Raw genomic sequence first — 23,756 nt, forward strand, 5'->3', positions numbered from 1 at the left:
GGCATTCCGTCTCCGGTTGCCAGCAAACCTGAAGGTTCACCCGGTATTCCACAGGTCCCTTCTGAGTCCGGTGGCCCCACCCGACGAGTTCCACCCGGACCGTCCCCGACCGCAGCCAGTCTTGGTGCAGGGAGAGCCTGAGTACGAGGTGGAACGCATTCTGGACTCCCGATACCGCAGGGGAAGGCTGCAGTATCTCATTGACTGGAAGGGGTATGGGCCAGAGGACCGTTCCTGGGAACCAGCGGTCAACATCCACGCACCTGCCTGCATCCGGGAGTTTCATGCAGCGTACCCCAGCAAGCCGGGTCCGGGCCCTCAAGTGAGGGGGGGGCCTGGGAGGGGGGATGGTGTGATGGCCTGGGATTCCGAGTCTGAGAGTGATCCGGAGGAATCCCAGCCGGCGCAGGAGTCCCTGCCTCCAGGGCCGGCTGAACTGGGGCAAGGCCTAGTTGCTGAGGAAACTCAAGAGCAGGCACCAGGTGAAATCATTCAGGCCCCAGAGGTGCTGGAAGACTCAGTGGCTACAGGTGAGCCTCCCCCGGGGCCCAGTAACCCTTCGGCCTCTCCTGATCTGCAGAGGCTTAGGGCAGAGAGGCGAAGGGAACTGGTGTCTCCCAGGAGGAGTGCTCGCCTTAAGGCCAAGAGAGGCGGGGCTTCTGGGGGCCGGGACCGCCCCCGGCCTTAGAAGAGGATAAAAGCCCAGTCAGCCCGGTCCCAGGTTGCGGGAGCAACGTCGTTGTTGGCTTTGGACCTTCCTGTGTTCCTGATCCCTGCTTGGCCTCCTGTTCCTGACCATCCGGTGCTCCTGTTCCCTGCTCGGCCTCCTGTTCCTGACCATCCGGTGCTCCTGTTCCCTGCTCGGCCTCCTGTTCCTGACCATCCGGTGTTCCTGTTCCCTGCTCGGCCTCTTGTTCCAGCGTTCCTGTTCCCCGCCCGGCTCTCCGCCTCGGACCTCGCCCCTCTTCGTGTGGACTCAGACTACGCTCACGGTACCTTTCCCCCGGGTCCAGCACAATTAGCCTCTCCGGACTGCCCCACCCACAATGGCGTTGAAAGAAAAGACATAAGCAAGCTTATTTTTTGCCTCCAAACAATTATTGCAGAACTCGAAGACTTTCTGTGCTTTACCAGGACTGAACTTGAGGACTCGACTCTTTGGGTAGTAATCAATCCCAGACTGAGCAGAGCCGTCCCGGGTGCTGCAGCGAACTTTGGAGGTCCTGTTTTGGTCCCCTCTCCGCAGCACCTTGACATTCAAGAAAGCAACCCCTTCAGGCCCAGGAGGTTCACGGACTTGGTAAGCAGCTTCCTCAAACTCGATGGTGGGAGCTAGAGAAACAGAAGAAAAATAGAAGCTGCTTGTTTGTGTCTCCAGATGTGAAGAACACTTTGAGTTAGGTTTATACAATTAAAACTATACATGTGTCTGCTGGGACAATGTAACCAGAATATTGGAGCCAAGTGCTGTATATATAATAACCGTGGCCAGGTTTCTACATGTTCAATTATGGGGAAACTCTCATAAACTAACTAAATATGACTTAGTTAGGAAAATCTGGGAGCAGACAAGCCCAATTAAGTTGAGAGCGCTGTTGAAAAGCAGAGATAAATACTCAGAAGTTATGCACAAGAGGAATGTGGTGACCCAGTAGATAAAAAAGGAGTTATAAATATCTGGGAAAGGGATGGGTTATATGGTTTTTTTAAGTGCACTCAGGCTGTAAATAAATACATAAGAAGTTAACTGCGGGTAAGATTTCTTATGAATTGCAGTTAAATGTTACTACTTATCAACTCTTGTGAGCCATTTGTTCTACAAATTGCATTTAAAGGCCAATAGCTATTTGTAAATGTTTGCAAGCTATTTTTAAGTACATTGATTGTTAGGCACTTAAATATGACCTTTTAACCTCTGTGCCCTGGCTCCCGCCCAAGAACAATGATACAGGCACTTTCTTGTAGGTGAAGAAGCAGAGTTTTATTCTAGCAGACTGACAGTGCAAACTCGGCAGCAGGAGGAAAGCAGGAAATTAGCACAGATGCCCCGAGGCTCCAGCAATGTGGCAAGGCTCAAACCAACTAGGGAGAGAGGAGCTTCAGGGTTCCCCAAGCACAATTTGGGGACAAGGCCAGGGGTCAACTGGTCCAGTGGGTCCGAAAACAAGTAAAGGCTAGCGCATACAGGCCAGCTCCTCTTACCATCTTCATCATTGGAGATAATAATGGAGGCCATATTATTCTTGCCAACTGTAGCCCCACTCCAGTGGTTTCCAAGAGGGTTGCTCAGGTATATCTGGAACTTCTCCTCCGGTTCAAAGGCAGAGTCGTCATTAATAAAGATAGTGCAGTTCTTTACCTAGAGCCAAGGATCCCAAGAGTTAAGGACAAGGAGGTAGGTAACCCGGCTAACCTGTTTATTAAAAAAACAAATATGCTGCCTCTCCTGCAAAACATTCATGGCAGCTCCCAGCACAATAATAAAAAAATACAAGAAATCAGTAATAAGTAGGAATATCTGGAAAAAGGAAGACTGGGATAGCAGATAAAATAGCTAATATGCCCAGAGCGCTAGCATTGACGGTTAGGCAGGTCAGGTTTTCGCATGCTGCAAACCATTTAGAGAATGCTTTAAAATATGGAGTGGTATATACAGTGCTTTTTGGGGGGGAGACGCAGGGGTACGCATGTTGAATGGTTTCTTTAAATGTAAAGGTTCATCATTGTTCCACCTAATGTGTATGTCTTTAAGGGGCCAGAGCAAGGGCCAGAGCAAGATAACGAGACCCAGCTTTACAGCTGTGAAACATAGCAGGTGCTGCCGAGTTGCATTGATTAAGGTGTGTCAGCATTTGCATGTAGTATATAAGGAGCAGCACCTAGCTCTCCCATTACCCTGGGGGTTGGGTTGGTGGTTGGGTCTGGTTTGTTGTTAATGTATTTAGTGTATAAGGAGTTTTTGTTTTTTGTAATTAAAACCTTGTTTAAGTTATTTTTGAGTCCCTTTTTAATGCATGGTCTCCCCAGCAAGCTCTCTGCAGTGCTACCATACTGCAAACAGCCAACATCTTTGGTTATGGGCCCAGCTGCTGAGTGGATGACTGCATATTTTTGGACTCTGAGAAAGGTTTGGAAACTCCTTCTCCTGTTAGTGTAGTTTTTGTGGGTCTGGAAGATTTCCAGAATGGTTGACCGGGTTCCTGAAGCTGAGAAGGCTCTGGTCTTCCCACAGCTAACAGATGAGAACTATAGTTTATGGTCTTTTCGGGTGGAGGCGCTTTTGACCTCTAGGGAAGTATGGACCTATGTAACTGAAGACCCTCCTGACCCTGTAACTAATGCTTGGTCGAAAGGAGATGCAAAAGCCAGGGCAATAATTAATTTGGCAGTCAGCGACCAGCAAGTAGTCTATATAAGGAATAAGAAAACTGCCAAAGAAATGTGGGACAGTCTTGCAGCAGTGCATGTTAGAAAAGAGTCAGCGTCTGCATTGACGTTTTTCAAGCAGCTGTACCAGACGAAGTTGCAGCCTGGTGGTGATTTGGCAGCACACTTGAGACGTCTGGAGGCAATACGCGGCGAATTAATTCGAAGGGACATGGACATACCTGATATTCAGTATGTTTTTATCATTCTTTGTTCCCTTAACGAGGACTTTGATGGTGTAGCTAGCCAGATATCTGCCGTCCCACCAGCACAATTAACTGTGGAAGGGGTAACGGCAAGATTAATGGGCGAGTTGGATAGAAGGGAGGCTTGTGCCATAAGCACTCCTATTTCCAGAAGTAATGAGGAACGCCATATGCAAACTTGTGGTGATGCGACTGCATTTAAAGCTGCAAAGCGTTGTTGGTTCTGCAATAAGCAAGGACATTTTGCAAAGGACTGCAGAGTCAAAAGAAAGCAAAGTACTCCCAAGCCTGTTTCTGATCGTCAGTCACGGTTGTCATCTCAGCAGCCAACATCGCACCGTAAAGACAGAAACGAGCCGCGAGCTTTTCACGCTCGGACTGCAGATCATAAAAGAATTAAAGGTGCCAAGTGGAATTCTTTTATTGTGGACTCAGGAGCTTCTCACCACGTTTGCAACAATCGAAGCTTGTTTATTTCTTTCGAAGAGGAAATTGGTAATGTACATTTAGCCAATTCACAAGTCTTGCAGTCACTTGGCAGAGGTACTGTTAAACTTGACTCTTTAAACATTACAATAGCGAACTGCATTTACTGCCCATCAGTGGACAACTTATTATCAGTAAGGTGTTTTGCTCGTCAAGGCATAAGTGTGTGTTTCTTAAATTCAATGTGTGAGTTTTTTGAGGGGAACAAACGTCTATTGTATGCCCGGGACTCTGATGGTTTATATAGACTGTATTTTCGCACCTACTCCCAATTGCCTATAAATTGCAGAGCAGCACAGTCAAGCCAGGGGTTGAGGAATGCAAGGCCTCATTCCGGGTGTCTCCACGAGGCGCACAGAATTCTGGGACACTTGAATTTTGCTGATGTAATTAGGACGAAGAATATTGTTAATGGCCTCAACTTAAAGCCATGTAAATTCTTTATGCAATGTTTATCCTGTTGCAAGAATAAGATTAAGGTTGCACGCAAGGGTAGGTGCTCAGATAGGAAAGTAACTGAGCCATTTGAGCGTGTACATTGTGATTTAGTTGGGCCACTCCCACCATCATTAGGAGGTTCTAAGTACTGGCTTACCCTCATAGACCAGTATAGTAGATATTGTTGGACTTATGCAATAGCTGACAAGTCCCAAGCATTTGAGAAGTACAAAGTTTTTTGCAACTGGGTAAAAACGCACTTTAACAAACCAATTAAGAACCTGTTTTCTGACCGGGGCGGGGAATTTGTTTCTGAGGATTTTGAGAAATTCCTGGAAGCGCAGGGGACTACTCATGAGTTATCTTGCCCCCGAAGTCCCTGGCAAAATGGGCTTGTTGAAGTTGTGCAGCGTGACCTGCAGGCAGGGGTTAAAACGTATCTGCACGATGCTAATCTGCCCAAAGACTTTTGGGCTGAAGCGCTTAATGCGTTTTGTTATGTTAGAAATCGCAGTTATCATTCTGGTTTAGATGTCACCCCCTATGAGAAGCTGTTTAAAAAACGCCCTAATCTGAAATACCTACGCATTTGGGGTTCAGATGTAATTATGCATTATCCCGCTAAGCAGAAATTGGGTGAGCGTAGTGTCCAGGGAAAATTAATGGGCTACCAGCAGGGGGCGTACAGAATTTACATACCAGCAACTGGCAAATTTCATATTACCAGAAGCATGATACAAACTGTAAATTGGAATGGAGTTGCTGTTTTCCAAGATACTGATGGTATAGATAATACTGAGGAAGAGGAAGAAGCAGCAGCAGCAGGAAATGGTGCTTCTGAATTAATGGAAAAAGACAAAAAGCCTGTTGAATCTGATAATTTGTTTGATGATTTAAAGTCACAGGCACCCGAGGGGAGGTTAGATTCTCTTGAGTTTTCTGACCGTGAGCTTAGCCTACAGGCATCTCTTCAATCTGACAATGATGATTTACAACCTGAAACTAGTGATTCACTTAGTCCCATTAAGTCTGAGGAGTCTGACTCTCCTTCTGGACTAAGACGTTCAGATAGAAAGAGGCAGAAGCCACAACGATTTGCAGATGAACATTTTAATACTGTGTATGCCAATAAGGCGGTTTTTGAGCCAAAAAGCTACAATGATGTTCAGAATTTACCTAAGCACCAAGCTATAAATTGGTATAAAGCTATGAACTCCGAGATAGCTTCTTTAAAAGAGCATAACACTTGGTCTCTTGTACCACAAACCCCAGATATGAGACTTATTGATTCAAAATGGGTTTATAGAGTTAAAATGAATGACAAAAATGAAGTTGTAAGGTACAAAGCAAGATTAGTTGCTAGGGGTTTTCAACAAATTCCAGGCGAAGATTATGATTTGTGTTATTCACCAAGTGTAAAATATGAAACAGTTAAACTTTTGTTAAAAGATGCATCACAACGTGGACATTCTGTTTATCACCTAGATATAAAAACTGCATATTTGTTTGCCGATTTAAAAGAACAAATTTTTATGCGTGTTCCTGAAGGCATAGACGCCGCTGAAGGTTTGGTATGCAAATTAAATAAATCCCTTTATGGTCTGCACCAAAGTGGAAGGAATTGGCACCAAACTTTAGCAAAAGAATTGCTGAATATTGGTTTTTCACAAGGAAAGGCAGACAATTCTGTGTTTATAAAGGAAAGGGCAAACTCTGTAACAAAGATATGTGTGTATGTAGATGACGTGTTAATTTCTACAAAAACTAAAAATGAATATGTCCCAGGTGATAATCAAATTGCGGACATTTTTACAAAAGCACTTCCAAAGGTTACACATGAAAAACATGTACAAAGTATGCTTTATGTTTTTGTTCCACAATGATGAACCGCAGGGGAAATGTTGAATGGTTTCTTTAAATGTAAAGGTTCATCATTGTTCCACCTAATGTGTATGTCTTTAAGGGGCCAGAGCAAGGGCCAGAGCAAGATAACGAGACCCAGCTTTACAGCTGTGAAACATAGCAGGTGCTGCCGAGTTGCATTGATTAAGGTGTGTCAGCATTTGCATGTAGTATATAAGGAGCAGCACCTAGCTCTCCCATTACCCTGGGGGTTGGGTTGGTGGTTGGGTCTGGTTTGTTGTTAATGTATTTAGTGTATAAGGAGTTTTTGTTTTTTGTAATTAAAACCTTGTTTAAGTTATTTTTGAGTCCCTTTTTAATGCATGGTCTCCCCAGCAAGCTCTCTGCAGTGCTACCATACTGCAAATAGCCAACAACGCATACCCCTAAACATTTTGTGAATCTAATGGGAGAAGAAACAATTTTTTTTATTTTTTAAAAAATAGTTTCTTCTCTAGCATGGTGAATCATCAGTTCCATTGAATAGCATTGTGAACCTTCAGTTCCATTGCTACCCCCGATGGCGGCTTCATTTCCTTTCCCGGTATTTCCTGAGTCTTAGACAGAAGCGAGCGTTTAATGTGTGAAGCAGTGTGGAATGTGGATGTGTGGAATCAGGAAGATGTTAGTGCACAGAACCCCATGCCAATGTGGAATTTACTGTGAGCTGTCAGCTATGTAATATGAGGTAATGCATGTTCTTTGTACTTTTGTCAATTTAGTGTATTTATTCCCCCCCCCCCCGATTTGAACTATAAATTGGTGATTTTCTTGAGTCAAAATGAGAGTACCCCGAAACATTTCTTTTTAGGAAAAACCACTGGGTATATAAATGTGGGAGTTCAGAACTTAACTGGTTAAGTGTTCTGAGCTGTGCGTCAGCTTTCTGACGTCAGCTGTAGAAGCTGGGAGGAGTCTGGGAGGAGACTGTATCTTGTTGTTCTCTCTGTGTGTCTTGAGAGAGACGGACATGTTTTCGACATGGCTGCAAGCAGCGATGGGCTGAAATGTTTCAATAAACAACTGTAAATAGACGAATCTGTCTGTGTATGCTTGCATGGAGCAAGGGAGAAAAAGACTGTTTTACACCGCTGTAAGCCACTCTGCTAAGCCGTGGCCAAAGAGACAGCAGATTTACGCGCGCAGCTGAGAAAGAAGCGTGCCGGACCGCTGTAAATCACTGATTGGGATCGTAAAGCTGTCTGAGTACACGGCTCCATCGATCAAGCTCAGGGATCGATTTCGCACAGGTTATGGAAGGTCAGTAACGCTCGTAAAACAGTCGGTGTGAGCTCCAGGAACGCTTTGAAGTCAGCGTAGCTGCCGGTGAGCAAGAATGATTAATTGCCTGCTTCCAAGAGACAGTGAGAGCTTCTGATACAGAAAGCTGGCTGAAGCTGGAAGCTGAGACGCAGCTGCTGTCGTTTCTCCACGGAAGGGTGAGGCAGAGAAGCTGTACCTGATCGTAAGTAAGCTTGGGCCCCCTTGGGAGAACGGGAAGACATGGCAGAAAGCCACGAATCGTGGTCGGTTCCCTTTGAAAAATTGGACGGGAAGAACTGGGAAGAATGGTCCAGGAGGCTTAAGGCATGGCTGGTGGCGAGGGGGCTGTGGGAGGCTGTGCAGGCACCCCCTTTACCCACACCGGGGCCTCAAGCCACAGCGGCTGATATCCAGAATGCCCACGCCTCACAGAGACGCAATCACAAAGCTCTAGGAGCTATTGTGTTGAGCTTGGATGGCTCACAGCTGCCTTTGGTAGAGGGGCTGGAGAATGCGTGTGAAGCCTATCAAGCGTTGGAGAGGGTGCACCACAGAACCACTGCTGGGGCAAAGATACACACCACCAGACGCTTGTTTGAGATGAAGTTACGTCCTGGGGATAGTGTCAGAAAGCACGTAACTGATATGATAGCTGTTTTTAATCAGCTGAGACTGTTACAAGTCAACTTTTCAGAGGAGCTGAAGGTGTACATTCTGCTCAGCTCTCTGGACAAGAGTTATGACAATCTGTGTCTAACTCTGGAGTCAATGGATCCCCAGAATTTGACTCTGAATTACGTGGCAGGACGTTTGCAGGATGAGGAATTACGACGACAGAAAGAGTGTAAAGCTGGCACCGGGAGCTCTGGCAGTAAGGGCGGAGCCAGGCCAGCGGAATGCACGGTTCAGGCCTTGTCTGTTCGTCGTTGCTACATCTGCAACTCACCAGATCATCTGCGTCGCAATTGCCCCCACCGGAGCACAGAGCCAAGACAGGATGTTTTCAAGGACACTTCTCATGGGAACCAGGCGAGTTTCCATGGCAACAAGACTGGCCAGGCAGCAAGACGTGCAGGTGGGCGTCGTGGTAAAGAACAGGAAGAGTCTTATCAAACAACTGCCTGCATGGCCTTGTTTGAGAACAGTTGTGTGGAAAATTCCAAGCTTAGCTTTGTCATCGACTCTACAGCTAACCGCAACATGGTTCCAGAGACCCCTGCAGTCAAGATGTGGAATTGCACGGCATTTCCAAAAGAACAGGGACAAAAGACTTATAAGTTTGCTAATGCCTATTTTTCTGTTTTGCAGGAACAGATGGGTTTTTGTATCGTCCCAGAGGCGGATCATTGTGTGTTATCTGTGCCTTATTTGTTGAAAAAAGGGTTTCAGGTTTGTTTTCAGGATGATGTCTGCACAATCTCCAAAGGGGAGAGGGTACTTGCCGAGGTTAAGAAAGGGCAGAATGATCTTTTCATTCTTAAGACGTCTCTTGGGGGTGAGGGGAAGGTTGAGAGAGCACAGGCGCAGCGTGCTACAGTTCCCACTCATGTTCAATGTGCTTGTGCATGGCATCAGAGGACCAATCATAGTTCTCTAGAAGAACTGCAAGTGCTTCCTGAGGTTACCAGAGGGTGTAAAATTAGGGATTGTGGACGTGCCATTAGTTGCACCACATGCAAGCAAGCAAAGGTGAGGGGGTGCAGTTACCCAAAGGTGGAACGGGTAACCACTAAACCTTTTGAGCTGGTTCACATAGATTTGGCCGGTCCTGTCAAGGAACCAAGTCTGGGAGGGGCCAGGTTTCTGCTAACTTTTTTGGATGATTTTTCGCAGAGCACCTGGACCCACGGCCTCAAATCCAGGGAGGATGCAGCACAGCTGATCAAGAGCTGGATTGAGGGGGTGGAACTAAGATTCTCCACCAGGGTTCAAGCAATCGTCAGTGACAGAAATGCTAGGTACACTGGTTCTGCTTTGCAGCAGTTCTTTCACAGAAGAGGGATACGTCACACAGTAACTTCACCCAGTAAGAGGGGGGTGGCAGAGCTGAGAAGTGAAGCTCTGGTTAAGGCTGGACAGGTGATGCTGAAAGACGCCAGGTTACCTCCAAAGTTTTGGCTGGAGGGAATCCGTTGTGTGTCGTTCACCTGGAATCGTGTCTACAACTCACTGGTAGGTGACACACCGTACTCGTTGTTAAATGGCCGCAAACCCCAGGTTCACTTTCTGCGCAAGTTTGGATCTCCTGCGGTTGTCCCTGTGCCTAAGGCTTTGCAAGGGCCAGATGGAGACAAAGTCCAGAAAATGATCTTCTGTGGGTATGAGCCAGATGCTCGTGCATGGAGATTTGCATATCCGTCAGGTGATCAGAGTAAGGTGCTGATCAGTAAACACGCTGATTTCTGTCAGGAGGATGTAAAGTCAAAGACTCCTGTCAGGCGTGATGTTCTTTCAGAATGTCTCTCTGACCCAGAAGACAGTTCTGGTGAGGAGGAAGAAGAGGCTGAGTCTGCTGATGACGACCAGGTCACTGACCAGGGTCAGGAGCAGGGTGGGGTGTCTCCACAAGTTGTTAGAAAAGGACAGCCCAAGAGTGAGCCTAGTTCTCCTGTGAGTGTAATGGAAAGGATTCGAAGACGCTTTAAGTCAGAGGGGGAATCCTGTGATGCAGAGGACACACCTGCTGGTGACAGTGAGCCAGAGGAAACACCAGAGTTTGTGCCTAGGCGATCAAGTCGCACAACCAAGGGTATTCCACCTGAGAGGTACCAGGCCACAGGTACGTGGGTAAGTTTCGCACAGTGCGATTCTGAGAGTTGTGAGGTGATTCCACAGATGCCCAACAGGCGCGCCAAGGTAGGGCGCAAGGCATTGGGGAAGGGATTGATCTCACAGGGTGTGGCTGAAGATGTTACACAGGTCTTGTCAGAAAGCAACGCAAGGGGGTGTGTGGGAGTTCAGAACTTAACTGGTTAAGTGTTCTGAGCTGTGCGTCAGCTTTCTGACGTCAGCTGTAGAAGCTGGGAGGAGTCTGGGAGGAGACTGTATCTTGTTGTTCTCTCTGTGTGTCTTGAGAGAGACGGACATGTTTTCGACATGGCTGCAAGCAGCGATGGGCTGAAATGTTTCAATAAACAACTGTAAATAGACGAATCTGTCTGTGTATGCTTGCATGGAGCAAGGGAGAAAAAGACTGTTTTACACCGCTGTAAGCCACTCTGCTAAGCCGTGGCCAAAGAGACAGCAGATTTACGCGCGCAGCTGAGAAAGAAGCGTGCCGGACCGCTGTAAATCACTGATTGGGATCGTAAAGCTGTCTGAGTACACGGCTCCATCGATCAAGCTCAGGGATCGATTTCGCACAATAAATAACCGAAGTAAATAAATGAAAAAGAAAACACTTTGCAGTGCAGTGAAAAGGAGTGGTAAAGATTGGCAGGGAATTTCACAAATCGGATGTGTCCACCAATTCATTGGCTGTTGTTTCATTGTGAGCTACATCCACTCACCTTCTCCCCTTTCAGAAAAGTGACACGTGACTCCTCCGTGTTTCTCCTTTCCTCAAAGTCCTCCATGGCTTTCGCTGTCTGGCCCTGGGTGTAGCACCTGACAGATGACTCATAGCTTAAGTCTCCGGTGCGGATGATGGGAATGTGGACTATGCCCTCCTTCTCTTTCACAGGGTACAATTCTTTACTAAATTTCATGTTCGGCACTGCGGAGGGAAGAAGAGGAATCACTCAAACTTCTGCAGGCCTACAGTATGCTGAAAAATAAGGGCATAATTCCTCAGAAGCTGCAAGTTCAGGAATGCGTTCTAATTAGGTCCTGTTCTAATTAGGTCACAGGGGGTCTTGATGCCTTGAACAGGGGACAGTGGGGTCCAGGCTTTCTGCCACCAGTGTAGGTTGTAGACAAGAGGGAACAGGCAAAAGGTAAAGGACCCCTGGATGGTGAAGTCCAGTCAAAGGCGACTATGGGGTTGTGGCGCTCATCTCGCATTCAGGCTGAGGGAGCCAGTGTTTGTCCACAAACAGCTTTCCAGGTCATGTTGCCAGCATGACTAAACCGCTTCTGATGCAACGGAACACCATGACGGAAACCAGAGCGCACGGAAACGCCGTTTACCTTCCCACCGGAGCGGTACCTATTTATCTACTTGCACTGGTGTGCTTTCGAACTGCTAGGTTGGCAGGAGCAGGGACCGAGCAACGGGAGCTCACCCCATTGCGGGGATTTGAACCGCCGACCTTCTGATCGGCAAGCCCAAGAGGCTCAGTGGTTTAGACCACAGTGCCACCTGCCGCCCTAAGAGGGAACAGCTGACCTTATGAATGCTACTCTGCAGTGCTTCATCTTCCCATGACTGGAGAATGTGGTACAGATTTCAGGCCCGGCAAGGTGAGGCAATCTAAGAACCTAAAAGGTGGCTGCTCAGGGTGACCAACAGCCTATCTAGTCCGTCATCCTGTTTCCCAGATACCTCTGAGAAGCCTAGAAGCAGAGCAGGATCACAATACCCTCTCTCCTCATCATGTCCCTCAGAAACCAGCTTTCAGGTGTGAACTGGCATCCAGGTCTGAATGCCTGTGAACCTGGAAGGAATGTATAGCCAGCATGACCAATAGCCACTGATATTCTGATCCTTCCTGCATTCATCTTTATCCTCTTTTAAAACCATGTCAGCTATTGGCAGCCATCCCCACATCCCACGATGGTGAATTCCATAAATTGACTATCCACTGCTCGAGAACCGGAGGAAGTTGTTGCTCAGTGTAAGCTGGACTGCTGCATACTGCCTTGAAAATCTTGCTTGGAGCTATGGAACCACATTAAGGGCAATTCCAGTGCTCAAAATTAAGTACTGGCATTGCCTTCACTTCATATACAGTGGTACCTCGGGTTACATATGCTTCAGGTTACATACGCTTCAGGTTACAGACTCCACTAACCCAGAAATAGTGCTTCAGGTTAAGAACTTTGCTTCAGGATGAGAACAGAAATTGTGCTACGAGGGCGCGGCAGCAGCAGGAGGCCCCATTAGCTAAAGTGGTGCTTCAGGTTAAGAACAGTTTCAGGTTAAGTACGGACCTCCAGAACGAATTAAGTACTTAACCTGAAGTACCACTGTATCTAATTTTTTAGTCTCTAACAATATTATCATCATATACATTTTTTTTAACAAAGTTTCTTCTTGATTTCCAACCACTTCTTTCCTGATGTTCGTTTTTTACTTTCTATTAGCTGTTTTATAACACACACGTTTATTATCTAAACCCTGCGACCATTAAATCTTTAGTAACCCACTGCTTATATTTCAAATCCTGTCTGCAACATCATATATTGGTGTTAATTTGATTAGGTAATCCATCTGGGATCTCCATTCCTCCTTAAACACTTTGTCATTATGTCCTCTTAATTTGGCAGTTAATTTCACCATTTCAGCATATTCCATCAGTTTCAGAAGCCATTCCCATGGGCTTCTTCACTCCCAGTTGCAGACAATAAACAAATAAATTCTGCATGTGGTGTATTCCAACACATCATGGGCAGGGAGCCTCTGTGCATGTACACATTTTAAAATGCCCATCAGCCCTAAGCTTGCCAAGAAAGTTGTCTTACTGAAGCTCAGTTATATAGCTTAGTCGGTAGAGCATGAGACTCTTAATCTCAGGGTTGTGGGTTTGAGACCCACATTGGGCAAAAGATTCCTGCATTGCAGGGGTTTGAAACAGATGACCTTTGTAGTCCCTTCAAACTATACAATTCTATGATTCTATGAGCCCCAACCACACTAAAATTTTGTTGACCCTCTTACCATCCTGAAAGGTGTCATTAATGGCCACCATTGCTTGAAAAGGCTTGGCCAGCTCTGCTCCTTGAGGCGAGCTCAAGTAGACGACAAACGTCTCCACCCCTTCGATGACTGGGTACTGCGCATCATCCAGAATTGTCAAGGTGCAGTACTAGAGGAGATGAGAGAAATAAAAAGGCCTACTTTCTTAATATATAAAACCGACCAAACAGGCAGTGCCAGATTAATGTATAAGCTAAACAAGCTATAGCTTACGGTCTCACTCTCTTGGGGGCCCCCAAAAAATTTAAAGGAAAAAAAACTGGATGTACATTTCCAAAATATAAGATAAAGTATATATAAAGGTAAAGGTAGACCGTTAGGTCCAGTCACAGATGACTCTGGGGTTGCGGCGCTCATCTCGCTTTACTGGCAGAGGTACAGCTTCCAGTGTACAGCATACAGCTTCCGGGTCATGTGGCCAGCATGACTAAGCCACTTCTGGCGAACCAGAGCAGTGCACGAAAATGCCGTTTACCTTCCCGCCGGAGCGGTACCTATTTATCTACTTGCACTTGGACGTGCTTTTGAACTGCTAGGTTGGCAGGAAAAGTATATATACTTCTTCTTAATTGTATTTCACTCTTAATATACTTCTTAATTGTATTTCAGTCCAACAATTACTTTGATGAAATACATATTTTGTTATTTTGTTATTTGCAAATGGACTCTTAGGTCCATAAATTACCATATAGCATATATTCAACACAAAAAAGCCAGCAACAATTTGTGGTTGACAAAGGACAGCTGGACATATAAAGGGTCCCATTACCTTCAGTAGCTTAGGGCCTCATCAAACCTAAATCCGGCTCTGCAAACACGTATGTGTGAGAAGGAATGCCAGAGGATATGAGAGGAGTCAATGGTGTTGGGCTCTTCTAGATTCACAAATGGCACCTGCTTTCATTTGTGCATCGCTGCTTATCTCAGATGCACAAAGAAACAGCCAAAAACATCCGGACTGTTAGGTGTACCTGAGCAAAGTTCTGTGCGTGTCTTTCCCAGACATCTGATACCTGGGGCACAGTTTGTTTTCTGGATTATGTAACAGGAACCGTGCTGAGCCAGATGTTCTCAGATGACAGCTTTCAGGAAGAATTTGGGGGAGGTCAACCAGGGGCTCAAACACAATAATTTTTGACAGGGGAGGGAACTCACCCTCACTCTCTGAAGTTCCTTCCAGCAGCTGCTGGCTGGTGGTCACCATTTCCCCTTGCCAAAAACAATGATAAATGACCACACAGCAGTGTTCCTCCAGAAGTATCTGGGTGCAAAAAATGGCAGCCCCCAGGGAAGGAGTTCTGAGTGGCGGTGGCAAGTTTTAGTGTGGATTTAGGCTCATCATAACCACCCACCAATGTCTCTAGTTTGGTACTGCACTTTCTAGGTACAATTAAAAATGGTTTCGTTCCCATCTTCCAAAACACCAAGCAAACCAAACTGCAGCTATCCTTCAAAATCTGAATTTCTCCGAATTTTGTTATGCAGTTATCCAACCCAAAAATGTCTGCAGAAATGTTAGGAGAATATGGGCATTAAAATGTATATATTAGTGAAAATAAATGTATTACATTAAGGGACATTACTTGTAAAAATGTGCATGTTGAGCGAAAATAAATAAATCACATGTATATTGCTAGAAATGCTCACTAAAACGCTGGCAAATTTTTGTAAGGACATTTTTCTTTTTAAATCACAAACTGATGCAAAAATGTGATGATCTGAAATTCAGGCTGGAAAAAAACGAGAAACCAAAACTGACAGTTCCACCCGTCCCTAATTACCATTTTTTTCCTGATTTAACGTCTAGTTTGGCTCTTTGTTTGATCTGACCATTTCTGTACAGACTAGGCAAGTAAAACACACAAGATGCATGACACAAATGCGTTTGAATGCTCCTTATGAGACAATGCTTACTTTGGTCCCAGTGTACTAATTGCTTGGTAATAGCAAAAAATGTAGCGATACCTCTTCAGTTCTTCCTGGGCGAAATTCCACTTTCTTGGAGCTGGGTATGTAGTCGACACCCGGAGTTGCCGATGGCGGGTCCGATGTACGAGTGGCGCACCATACAGACGTGGGGGTTGAGAGGTCAGGGCCGTGCCTAGTAACGGGGATTTCAATGATTCCTGCAAGGAAGGGAGAGAAGGGAGGAGTTTGTGGGAAAAGGTGACTACTAGTAGCATCTCTAAAGCAGCGTCTGCCAGCCTGGTTCCTTTCCAGATGTTTTGGGCTACAGTTCCCATCAGCCTCAGCCAGCACAGCTGTGCTGTGCTGCCCTAAAAATAAACCTGGGGAAAGCTTTTCAGAGAGCACAGTGATCCCTCCTTGAATCAGCGTTAAAGGGAAGGTATTACTAAAGCCACTTCCGCCCTACAGAGGAGGTGGGGTTGTGGGCTTCCCAGCCCCCGCACGATTAGGGGGATTCCCGGCCACGTCACCCCCTGGCCAGCCAATCGGCTGGCTCTGGGAGCATGGCCTGCCCTATTTAAGGCAGGACACAGCCGGGGATCTCCCTCTTTGCCCTCTGCCAGCTGTTCCAGTTTTTCCCACCCTATAAGGTTTTCATTCCTTGACCTTGCTATGGACCTTGGTTGGTCGCCGTTGAGGGGCCTGGTAGGAATTTTTCCATATGGCAAATTGGCACCAGCCACTTGGTTTTCGCCTACCTCGTAGCAAATCATCACAACTTTCTTGGTATTGGCGGTTAGGCATTGGTATTGTTCTGTAGATGGAAGAGGGGAGGTAGTGCCATCACCTGCCCCGCATATTGAAGGGTAGTCCGATAAAGGATTCCGGGGGACGTGGCCCTGTCCGAAACCTAGGGAGGTGAGGGCCTAAGGGAGGTGAAGGCCCCACATTCCTAGTTGATGTGCATCAGCAGGACTCCCCCTACTGGTGGTTAACCCTTCCTGGACTTCAAGCGGACGGGCTGAAGTCGGATATAGTCGGTTAGGACCAATGCCTAAGCCAATACCGCTCATCACCTGTAACCAATAAAGTTGTGGCCTTATTTAGCCCATTAACCTTAATAATTGTGACATGTGTCATTATTTCCACCTGGGGAGGGTGGGAACTCGCCACGCAATGGATCATTATTGCATGTCTAGTTAGCTCATCAAGGAAATAACGTCAGACACCAGCCTGGAACCCAATCATGACAGCAAATATTCTTTTCTTTTTTTCTTTTTAATCCACCTGTACTTTATTTTCCACATTTGCAGTTCAAAATTAAGGATTCATACAGTCAATCTCCAACAAACTGTTGCCCGAGTCAGGTCACTTCACTTAATTTCAGCACCATCCTAACATCCAATTAATCAAGAATAATCCCATCTTATCCATTCTCATCAATAAACAAGATTAGAAAGGGGGTGGAGAGATACTACATTATGTTTATAGTAAGCTGCCTTAAATTGTTTATAAGGATAAAATGGTAGTCAAAGACTATGAAAGAGTAGCTAGCTTATGTTGTGACCTTGACGCAAATATTCTAACTGCCTCTAAATGGCGCACTCCAGCTGTATTATCTACTGAGGATTTTCCTAGTAAAACGTGGAAAACTCCTGCCAACATTTACTGAGATGGTCCAGTTAAAGAAAGGAAGGAGGTGAAACACATACTTTGGAAACAAACTGGCTAATATTTATCAGTTGTTGTTGTTTTAAAAATACCGAGACATTTTTAAATTTTGTATTCTTTATCGAAAAATAGAAAGTACAAACTTACAAGTGCACTTGTAAAAATACTGATGCATGCTAGATGCAGACAAATATGTTTTATCTTAACATGATGGAGGACACTCACCTGCCCATCACTCAATGTCACCATGACAACAGGGTAGAATTTGGAGCACACTCTTAGGATGTTCTCGATTCCTCCTTTCTTCCTTTGCAGGTGTGGCTTACTTTTAAGCTGCACCTGCAAAGGAAGTCTTTTTCTCCTTGGCAGCCCAGCTTGAATCCAAGCACTTGTTTCGTATGCAGAAGACATCTGGTTCAATCCTCAGCATCTCTGAGTAGGCCTTGCCTGAAACCCTATAGAGCCACTGCCAGACAGACAATACTGAGCTAGAAGAATCAATGGGCCAAGGCAGTTTCCTGTGCCTTAATTTGCTGGCCCTTGAAGAAATAGCTCCTAGGAAGGTACAGTAGCCTAAAAGTCAATGGACACAAAGATTCCTGCATTGCAAGGTTTTGTACTACAGTAGATGAACCGTGGGGGCCCTTCCAACTTTAAAATTCTATAAAAGAAACCATGGTTTCTCTGGTTAATTAAACAACCTTTGGTCGTTTAAACTGGAAAGGAGGTTACTGTTATCGTTATTTTTTGTGTTTTTATTTTGCACACCACCCTGTGATTCTCTGATGAAGGGAGGTATCAATGTAATAAATAATAAGAAGAGCTGAACTTTAACTTGCATCTTCCCCCATTAAAGTGGGCAGATGCCAGACAGATGCTTGGAAATTGGGACATTTGGTGCCTTCTTTAACTATACAGTGGTACCTCAGTTTTTGAATGTCTTCATTGATGAACATTTTGGTTTATGAACGCTGTAAACCTGGCAGTAAATGCTTTGGGGTTTTTGTTTTGTTTTGCTTTGTTTTATTATTATTAAAATAATTCAACATTAATACATATACATTACGAATATACGAACATGCAAACATACATTTCATACAATCCTTAAGAATATTCATACATACCCCCACTCAATCCCACAAATACTTCATTTTCCCACCACCATCCCTCACCCCTCACCCCTCACCCTACCCTTGTGATAAACTTCCAATCTACTCAATTGCAATTTCTTTCCACTTTTATTACTTTCTTTCACATACTTTTAAACCAATTTTCTGCTTCTTTTTCTGTTTCACATTGTTATCCATCTTATTTAGTATTCCAGTATTTATAACGGAACTTGTTTTTTCTAATAGGAGTTCTGATTTTTCAATATAATTTATATTATATTAAATTCAAGTAATTAAATGATTTGGTTTTCGAACACGCATTGGAAGTCGAACATGCCACGTGGCTTCCGCTGAGTGCAAGGCTGTTGAGTCCTCGGTTTTCGAACATTTCAGAACTTGAACGGTTTTCCAGAATGGATTACATTCAAAAACCAAGGTACCACTGAAGGCTTATGCACTCTTTGAAAATAAACTTGAGCCCCATAAGAAGAGAGCAAGGGTAAAATAATCCTAGTCTCTCACCTGCATCCTCGCTGACTGTAAAAGTAGCTGTTCCAAGGGACACTGTTGAGGCATCATTGGGACCACTGATCATCACCTTCGCTGAAGCGATGCTCCCTATGCGCGCGTTCTCCGACGCGTCGGCAAGCGCGATTTCGAATTCCTCCTCCTCTTCGTACTCGCTGTCGTCAATCAGCTTCACGTCGCAGGTGGTCATGGTGACGCCAGGCCCCAGCACCACGCGATTTTCATTGGACATCCCCCTGGACTTGAAGTCTGATCCAGACTCTATGGCATGTGCACTGCTACCTTTGGCACTTTTGGGGACTGTGTAGCAAACTGCAGACACAGTGCTGCTGGAGTCGCCTGTAATGCACAGCACAGAGTTATACAAAAGTTGCTCTCCAGGACAACTGGTTCAGAGAATCGCAGAGTTGTACAATCAGAAGGGACCACGTGGGTCATCTAGTCCAACCCGCTGAAATGCACAACTCTTTCACCCAACATGGGGCTCGAACCCACAACTCTAAGGTTAAGTGTCCCCTGTGTGGCGTAATTCTGAGAGGGTTGGATCCTGGAGACCAGGGATGGAATCCCCACTCTGCCATGAAGCTCACTGTGTGGCCTTGGGTCAGTCACCATCTCTGAGTCTAACCTACCTCACCGGGTTGTTGTGAGGATGTAATGGGGAAGAAAAACCTGTATACCACCTTGGTCTCAATGGAAGACAAAGGTGGCATATAAATGTAATAAATAAATATAAAATTTCTACTTTCATATTACTTTATACAGAGTTTAGACCCATGAGTGCAGACTTACTTTTGCTTAAAAATTTGCTAATGAACTGAAACACGATCCTACATTTTGCTTCATACTGTTGTCTGCTGGTTGTTCATTTGGGTTGGTATATGACTTTAATGCGAATCTAGATTCCCTTTTAAGATTTCTATTTCTAGGCTTCAGTATGAAACGTTAGTGAATTGTCCAGTCACAGTGTAACATTACATTTATTTCTGACATATATATTTTGGCCAAATATACCGAACTGTTAATGAAGGGGCTTGGAATGCTGCTGCTGCTGTGTTTCAAAGTGTGCAACCTTAAAAAGTAAAGGTAAAGGGACCCCTGACAGTTAAGTCCAGTCATGGACGACTCTGGGGTTGCGGCGCTCATCTCACTTTACAGGCCAAGGGAGCCTCTGTTTGTCCGCCGACAGTTTTTCCAGGTCATGTGGCCAGCATGACTAAGTGGCTTCTGGCTTAACGGAACACCAAAACCAGAGCAGCGCACGGAAACGCCGTTTACCTTCCCGCCAGAGCGGTACCTATTTATCTACTTGCACTGGTATGCTTTCGAACTGCTAGGTTGGCAGGAGCAGGGACCGAGTAACGGGAGCTCACCCCGTCGCGGGGATTCGAACCATCGACCTTCTGATCAGCAAGTCCAAGAGGCTCAGTGGTTTAGACTACAGCACCACCCGCATCCCTTAGGATTGTATTATTTACTGGAAGTCCATTTGCACCTGCTTCCCATCCCCTGCTCTCAGCTATAATGCAACACACCTTTCCTTTCAATGGGGGCAGAGAGGATGCCAGCACTCTCGCTGATGTGGTAGACTTTCTTGTCAAACTGCAAGGTAGGCTCATCTTCCGCATCGTTGATGAAGACTTTGGCCTCGGTGATGTCCCCCAGCAAGGCATAGGCTGGCATGCTGAGCTCCACAGTGAAGCTCTCCGTGTTCTCAAAGACATTGTCGTCGTTTATCAGGATAGTGCAGGATTTCGTGTCCTCCCGTTCATCAAACTGAACCTGTGTGGAGCAAGGTTGTGCATTGACTACATGCAGAGAGGTATAAAAGGGTGAAGCAGACCTTAACTGGGAAACAGGCCTGTTGCTGCTGCTGCTTTATGAGTTCCACAGCAGTGAGACATTATTTGGGAACGGTCATTATTGACTCGAAAGTGAGGAGGAATTAAGGAACCTTTTAATGAGGGTGAAAGAGGAGAGCGCAAAATATGGTCTGAAGCTCAACATCAAAAAAAACTGAGATCGTGGCCACTGGTCCCATCACCTCCTGGCAAATAGAAGGGGAAGAAATGGAGGCAGTGAGAGATTTTACTTTCTTGGGCTCCATGATCACTGCAGATGGTGACAACAGTCACAAAATTAAAATACGCCTGCTTCTTGGGAGAAAAGCAATGACAAACCTAGACAGCACCTTAAAAAGCAGAGACATCACCTTGCCAACAAAGGTCCATATAGTTAAAGCTTTGGTTTTCCCAGTAGTGATGTATGGAAATGAAAGCTGAACCAAAAAGAAGGCTGATTGCCGAAGAATTGATGCTTTTGAATTATGGTGCTGGAGGAGACTCTTGAGAGTCCCATGGACTGCAAGAAAATCAAACCTATCCATTCTGAAGGAAATCAGTCCTGAGTGCTCACTGGAAGGACAGATCCTGAAGCTGAGGCTCTAATACTTTGGCCACCTCATGAGAAGAGAAGACTCCCCGGAAAAGACACTGATGTTGGGAAAGATGGAGGGCACAAGGAGAAGGGGACAACGGAGGACGAGATGGCTGGATAGTGTTCTCGAAGCTACCAACATGAGTTTGACCAAACTGCAGGAGGCAGTGGAAGACAGGAGTGCCTGGCGTGCTCTGGTCCATGGGGTCACGAACAGTCGGACACAACTAAACGACTAAACAACAACAACATTATTGACTCAGTGTTGCAACATCCCTTAAGCTGCCGTGTATGCTTTTCTGCTCTTGCCTTCTTAATCCTATTCTGTGGTCCAGCTCCCCTCCACACTAAGACACATCTCCCCATCCCAGAGATTGTCAGGGACTGTGCTGAGGAGGGCTGCAGTGAGGAAGAATGGTGGGAGCCACCCCCACCCCCCGATCCTGAATCTTTCCAGGAGCAGGAGGACAGTATAGAATTGGAGCAGTGGTTTGCAGAGGGGCATAGTTCAGAAGGCAGAAGCTGGGAAATACTGGATGGGGAACAGGTAGGAGAAGATGCACTGGGAAAGAGAGGGTTAACAGATTCACAGTTGTTGGACAGCATTCCTCCACCGCCCTCCCCAAGGTCAAGAAGAGCTCAGAAAGTCTCAGAACAGAATGCGCAGACGGTACAAACTCAGATTATAAGACATAGGAGTGACGTAGATTAATAGGGATGGAGGGGGTGTGAGCCTTAATTGGGAACACTGCCATTCTAGGTAGACGGGTTCTTTTGTCTCTCACTGTGATTATTAAAGAATCTAACTGGTAATACGTTCCTTTTGTTTGATCTCTTCTTATTTACTGCCATGGGGGAGGAAGCCGATTCCCCAAAGGCTGACAGAGATATAGTTAAACAATGGGATGTTAGGGACTTTGGGGCATAAACTGTGGCTCACAAGGGCCGAGAAGGAAACTTCGTTTACTGAGATACCTGAGATGCTCAGGCGCAGTGGGAAGCAGAACTGAGGAACATCAATCTCTGTGACTGGCAGACAGTAGGAAGCACCTGGGGTTTTCCAGGTCTGGCAGCCTGGACTTCTTCGCTTATTTGAGCAACAGAAAACCATCCCTTCCCTGATGGACTCCAGCCCTTGCCTTCAGCTATCTCTGACTCAAGTCCCCAAACCTGACACCTGACTGCAAGTATGCCAAACTGAAGACGCCCTTCTAGGTCTGGATTTGGGTACAGCTGGCCTGGTCTTGACATCAGACAAGAGCCGCCAAGCCCAAACTGGAGATGCCCAGTTTAGGTGATGGCTCCTGACTCAATACTCTCTGCCACATTTTTCACAGCTGGGTGAAAGGAAGAGGTTCAGCCCAGGAAGCTTCTCTGGGCTTGTTGCCATGCCCACCTAACACTTCACCCTTTGGGTAAGACACTGTAGAGCAGGGATCAGCAAACTTTTTTCAGCAGGGGGCCGGTCCACTGTCCCTCAGACCTTGGGGGGGGGGCAGACTATATTTTGAAAAGAAAAAAAAATGAACAAATTCCTATGCTCCACAAATAACCCAGAGATGCATTTTAAATAAAAGCACACATTCTATGCATGTGAAAATACCAGGCAGGCCCCACAAATAACCCAGAGATGCACTTTAAATAAAAGGACGCACTCAACTCATGTAAAAACACGCTGATTCCCGGACCGTCCGCGGGCCAGATTTAGAAGGTGATTGGGCTGGATCTGGCCCCTGGGCCTTAGTTTTGCCTACCCATGGGCTAGAGTTTCGGCAAGTGTCCCCCTGCCCTCCACCGAGCACAACTCAAACTCCATGGGCAGTTTGCCTACCCATGGTGTAGAGCATTCCACTGTGGATTTTCCCCCAAGGTGTGCAGTGTTTTTCCTGAACCCACCTGGCCTGCATATTCCACGTAGTCCTGTTCTCCTGGCCGTGAAACTGAGCTGGAGGTGGCAGTTCCCTGCTCCGTACGGCACAGAACAATAGCATATTGTTTGAGGTTACCCGTCCTCTTCACTGTGACACTGATGGAGCCTGCCTTTTCACTGACATTGTAGCTGGAAAGAGAGAGAGGAGAGAATGAGTTTCCCCCCCCTCCATGTAAACCAAGGAGATGCAGCCCAGAGGCTGTGAAGTGCACAGAAACCAGTGGGGCTGAATACTGCTAAATTGTGAATTCATGTCCCACTGATTTCAGGGGGCTGAAGTTGATCGCTACATTCAGTTTGTATCGGTTTAATTAATTTCAGTGCATTTGCTTCCTCTCGTTCAGCGAAGAATGTGCAATCTGCACCGGGGAAAAAAATAAGTAAATAAAAGTGCCACGACAAAATTCTTCTTGTCAGAAATCTAGTTAGTACCAATCTGGTTGAACAATGCATCCTGTAGTGTGTTGTTCGTTATCAGCTAATCACATGTAAATATTATCTGTTGTAATCTGATCTGTGCGCTGCTTTGAGATCCCCTTGGGAGATTAGGCAGGATAACAAAATATGTAAGTAAATAAAATAAACGAGCAAATACA

The 23,756-nt window shown here is 45.9% G+C and overlaps 1 protein-coding gene across 2 annotated transcripts in view; it reads right to left on the minus strand.

Moving 5' to 3' along the window:
* The window catches only part of FRAS1 (Fraser extracellular matrix complex subunit 1), a 384,087-nt gene that overhangs the window by 39,533 nt on the left and 320,798 nt on the right, over positions 1-23,756 (minus strand). For both annotated transcript variants that reach the window (XM_081876572.1, XM_081876571.1), the window contains exons 53-60: positions 23,127-23,289; positions 20,330-20,576; positions 18,789-19,133; positions 15,544-15,704; positions 13,540-13,687; positions 11,231-11,436; positions 2,203-2,359; positions 1,132-1,332 (exon numbers count right to left, since the gene is read on the minus strand). In XM_081876572.1, the coding sequence (XP_081732698.1) occupies positions 1,132-1,332; positions 2,203-2,359; positions 11,231-11,436; positions 13,540-13,687; positions 15,544-15,704; positions 18,789-19,133; positions 20,330-20,576; positions 23,127-23,289 (1,628 nt within the window). The remainder of the gene's footprint in view (positions 1-1,131; positions 1,333-2,202; positions 2,360-11,230; positions 11,437-13,539; positions 13,688-15,543; positions 15,705-18,788; positions 19,134-20,329; positions 20,577-23,126; positions 23,290-23,756) is intronic.

Source organism: Podarcis erhardii (assembly GCF_964252035.2).
Source record: "Podarcis erhardii genome assembly, chromosome: 9".
Taxonomy (NCBI): Eukaryota; Metazoa; Chordata; class Lepidosauria; order Squamata; family Lacertidae; genus Podarcis; species Podarcis erhardii.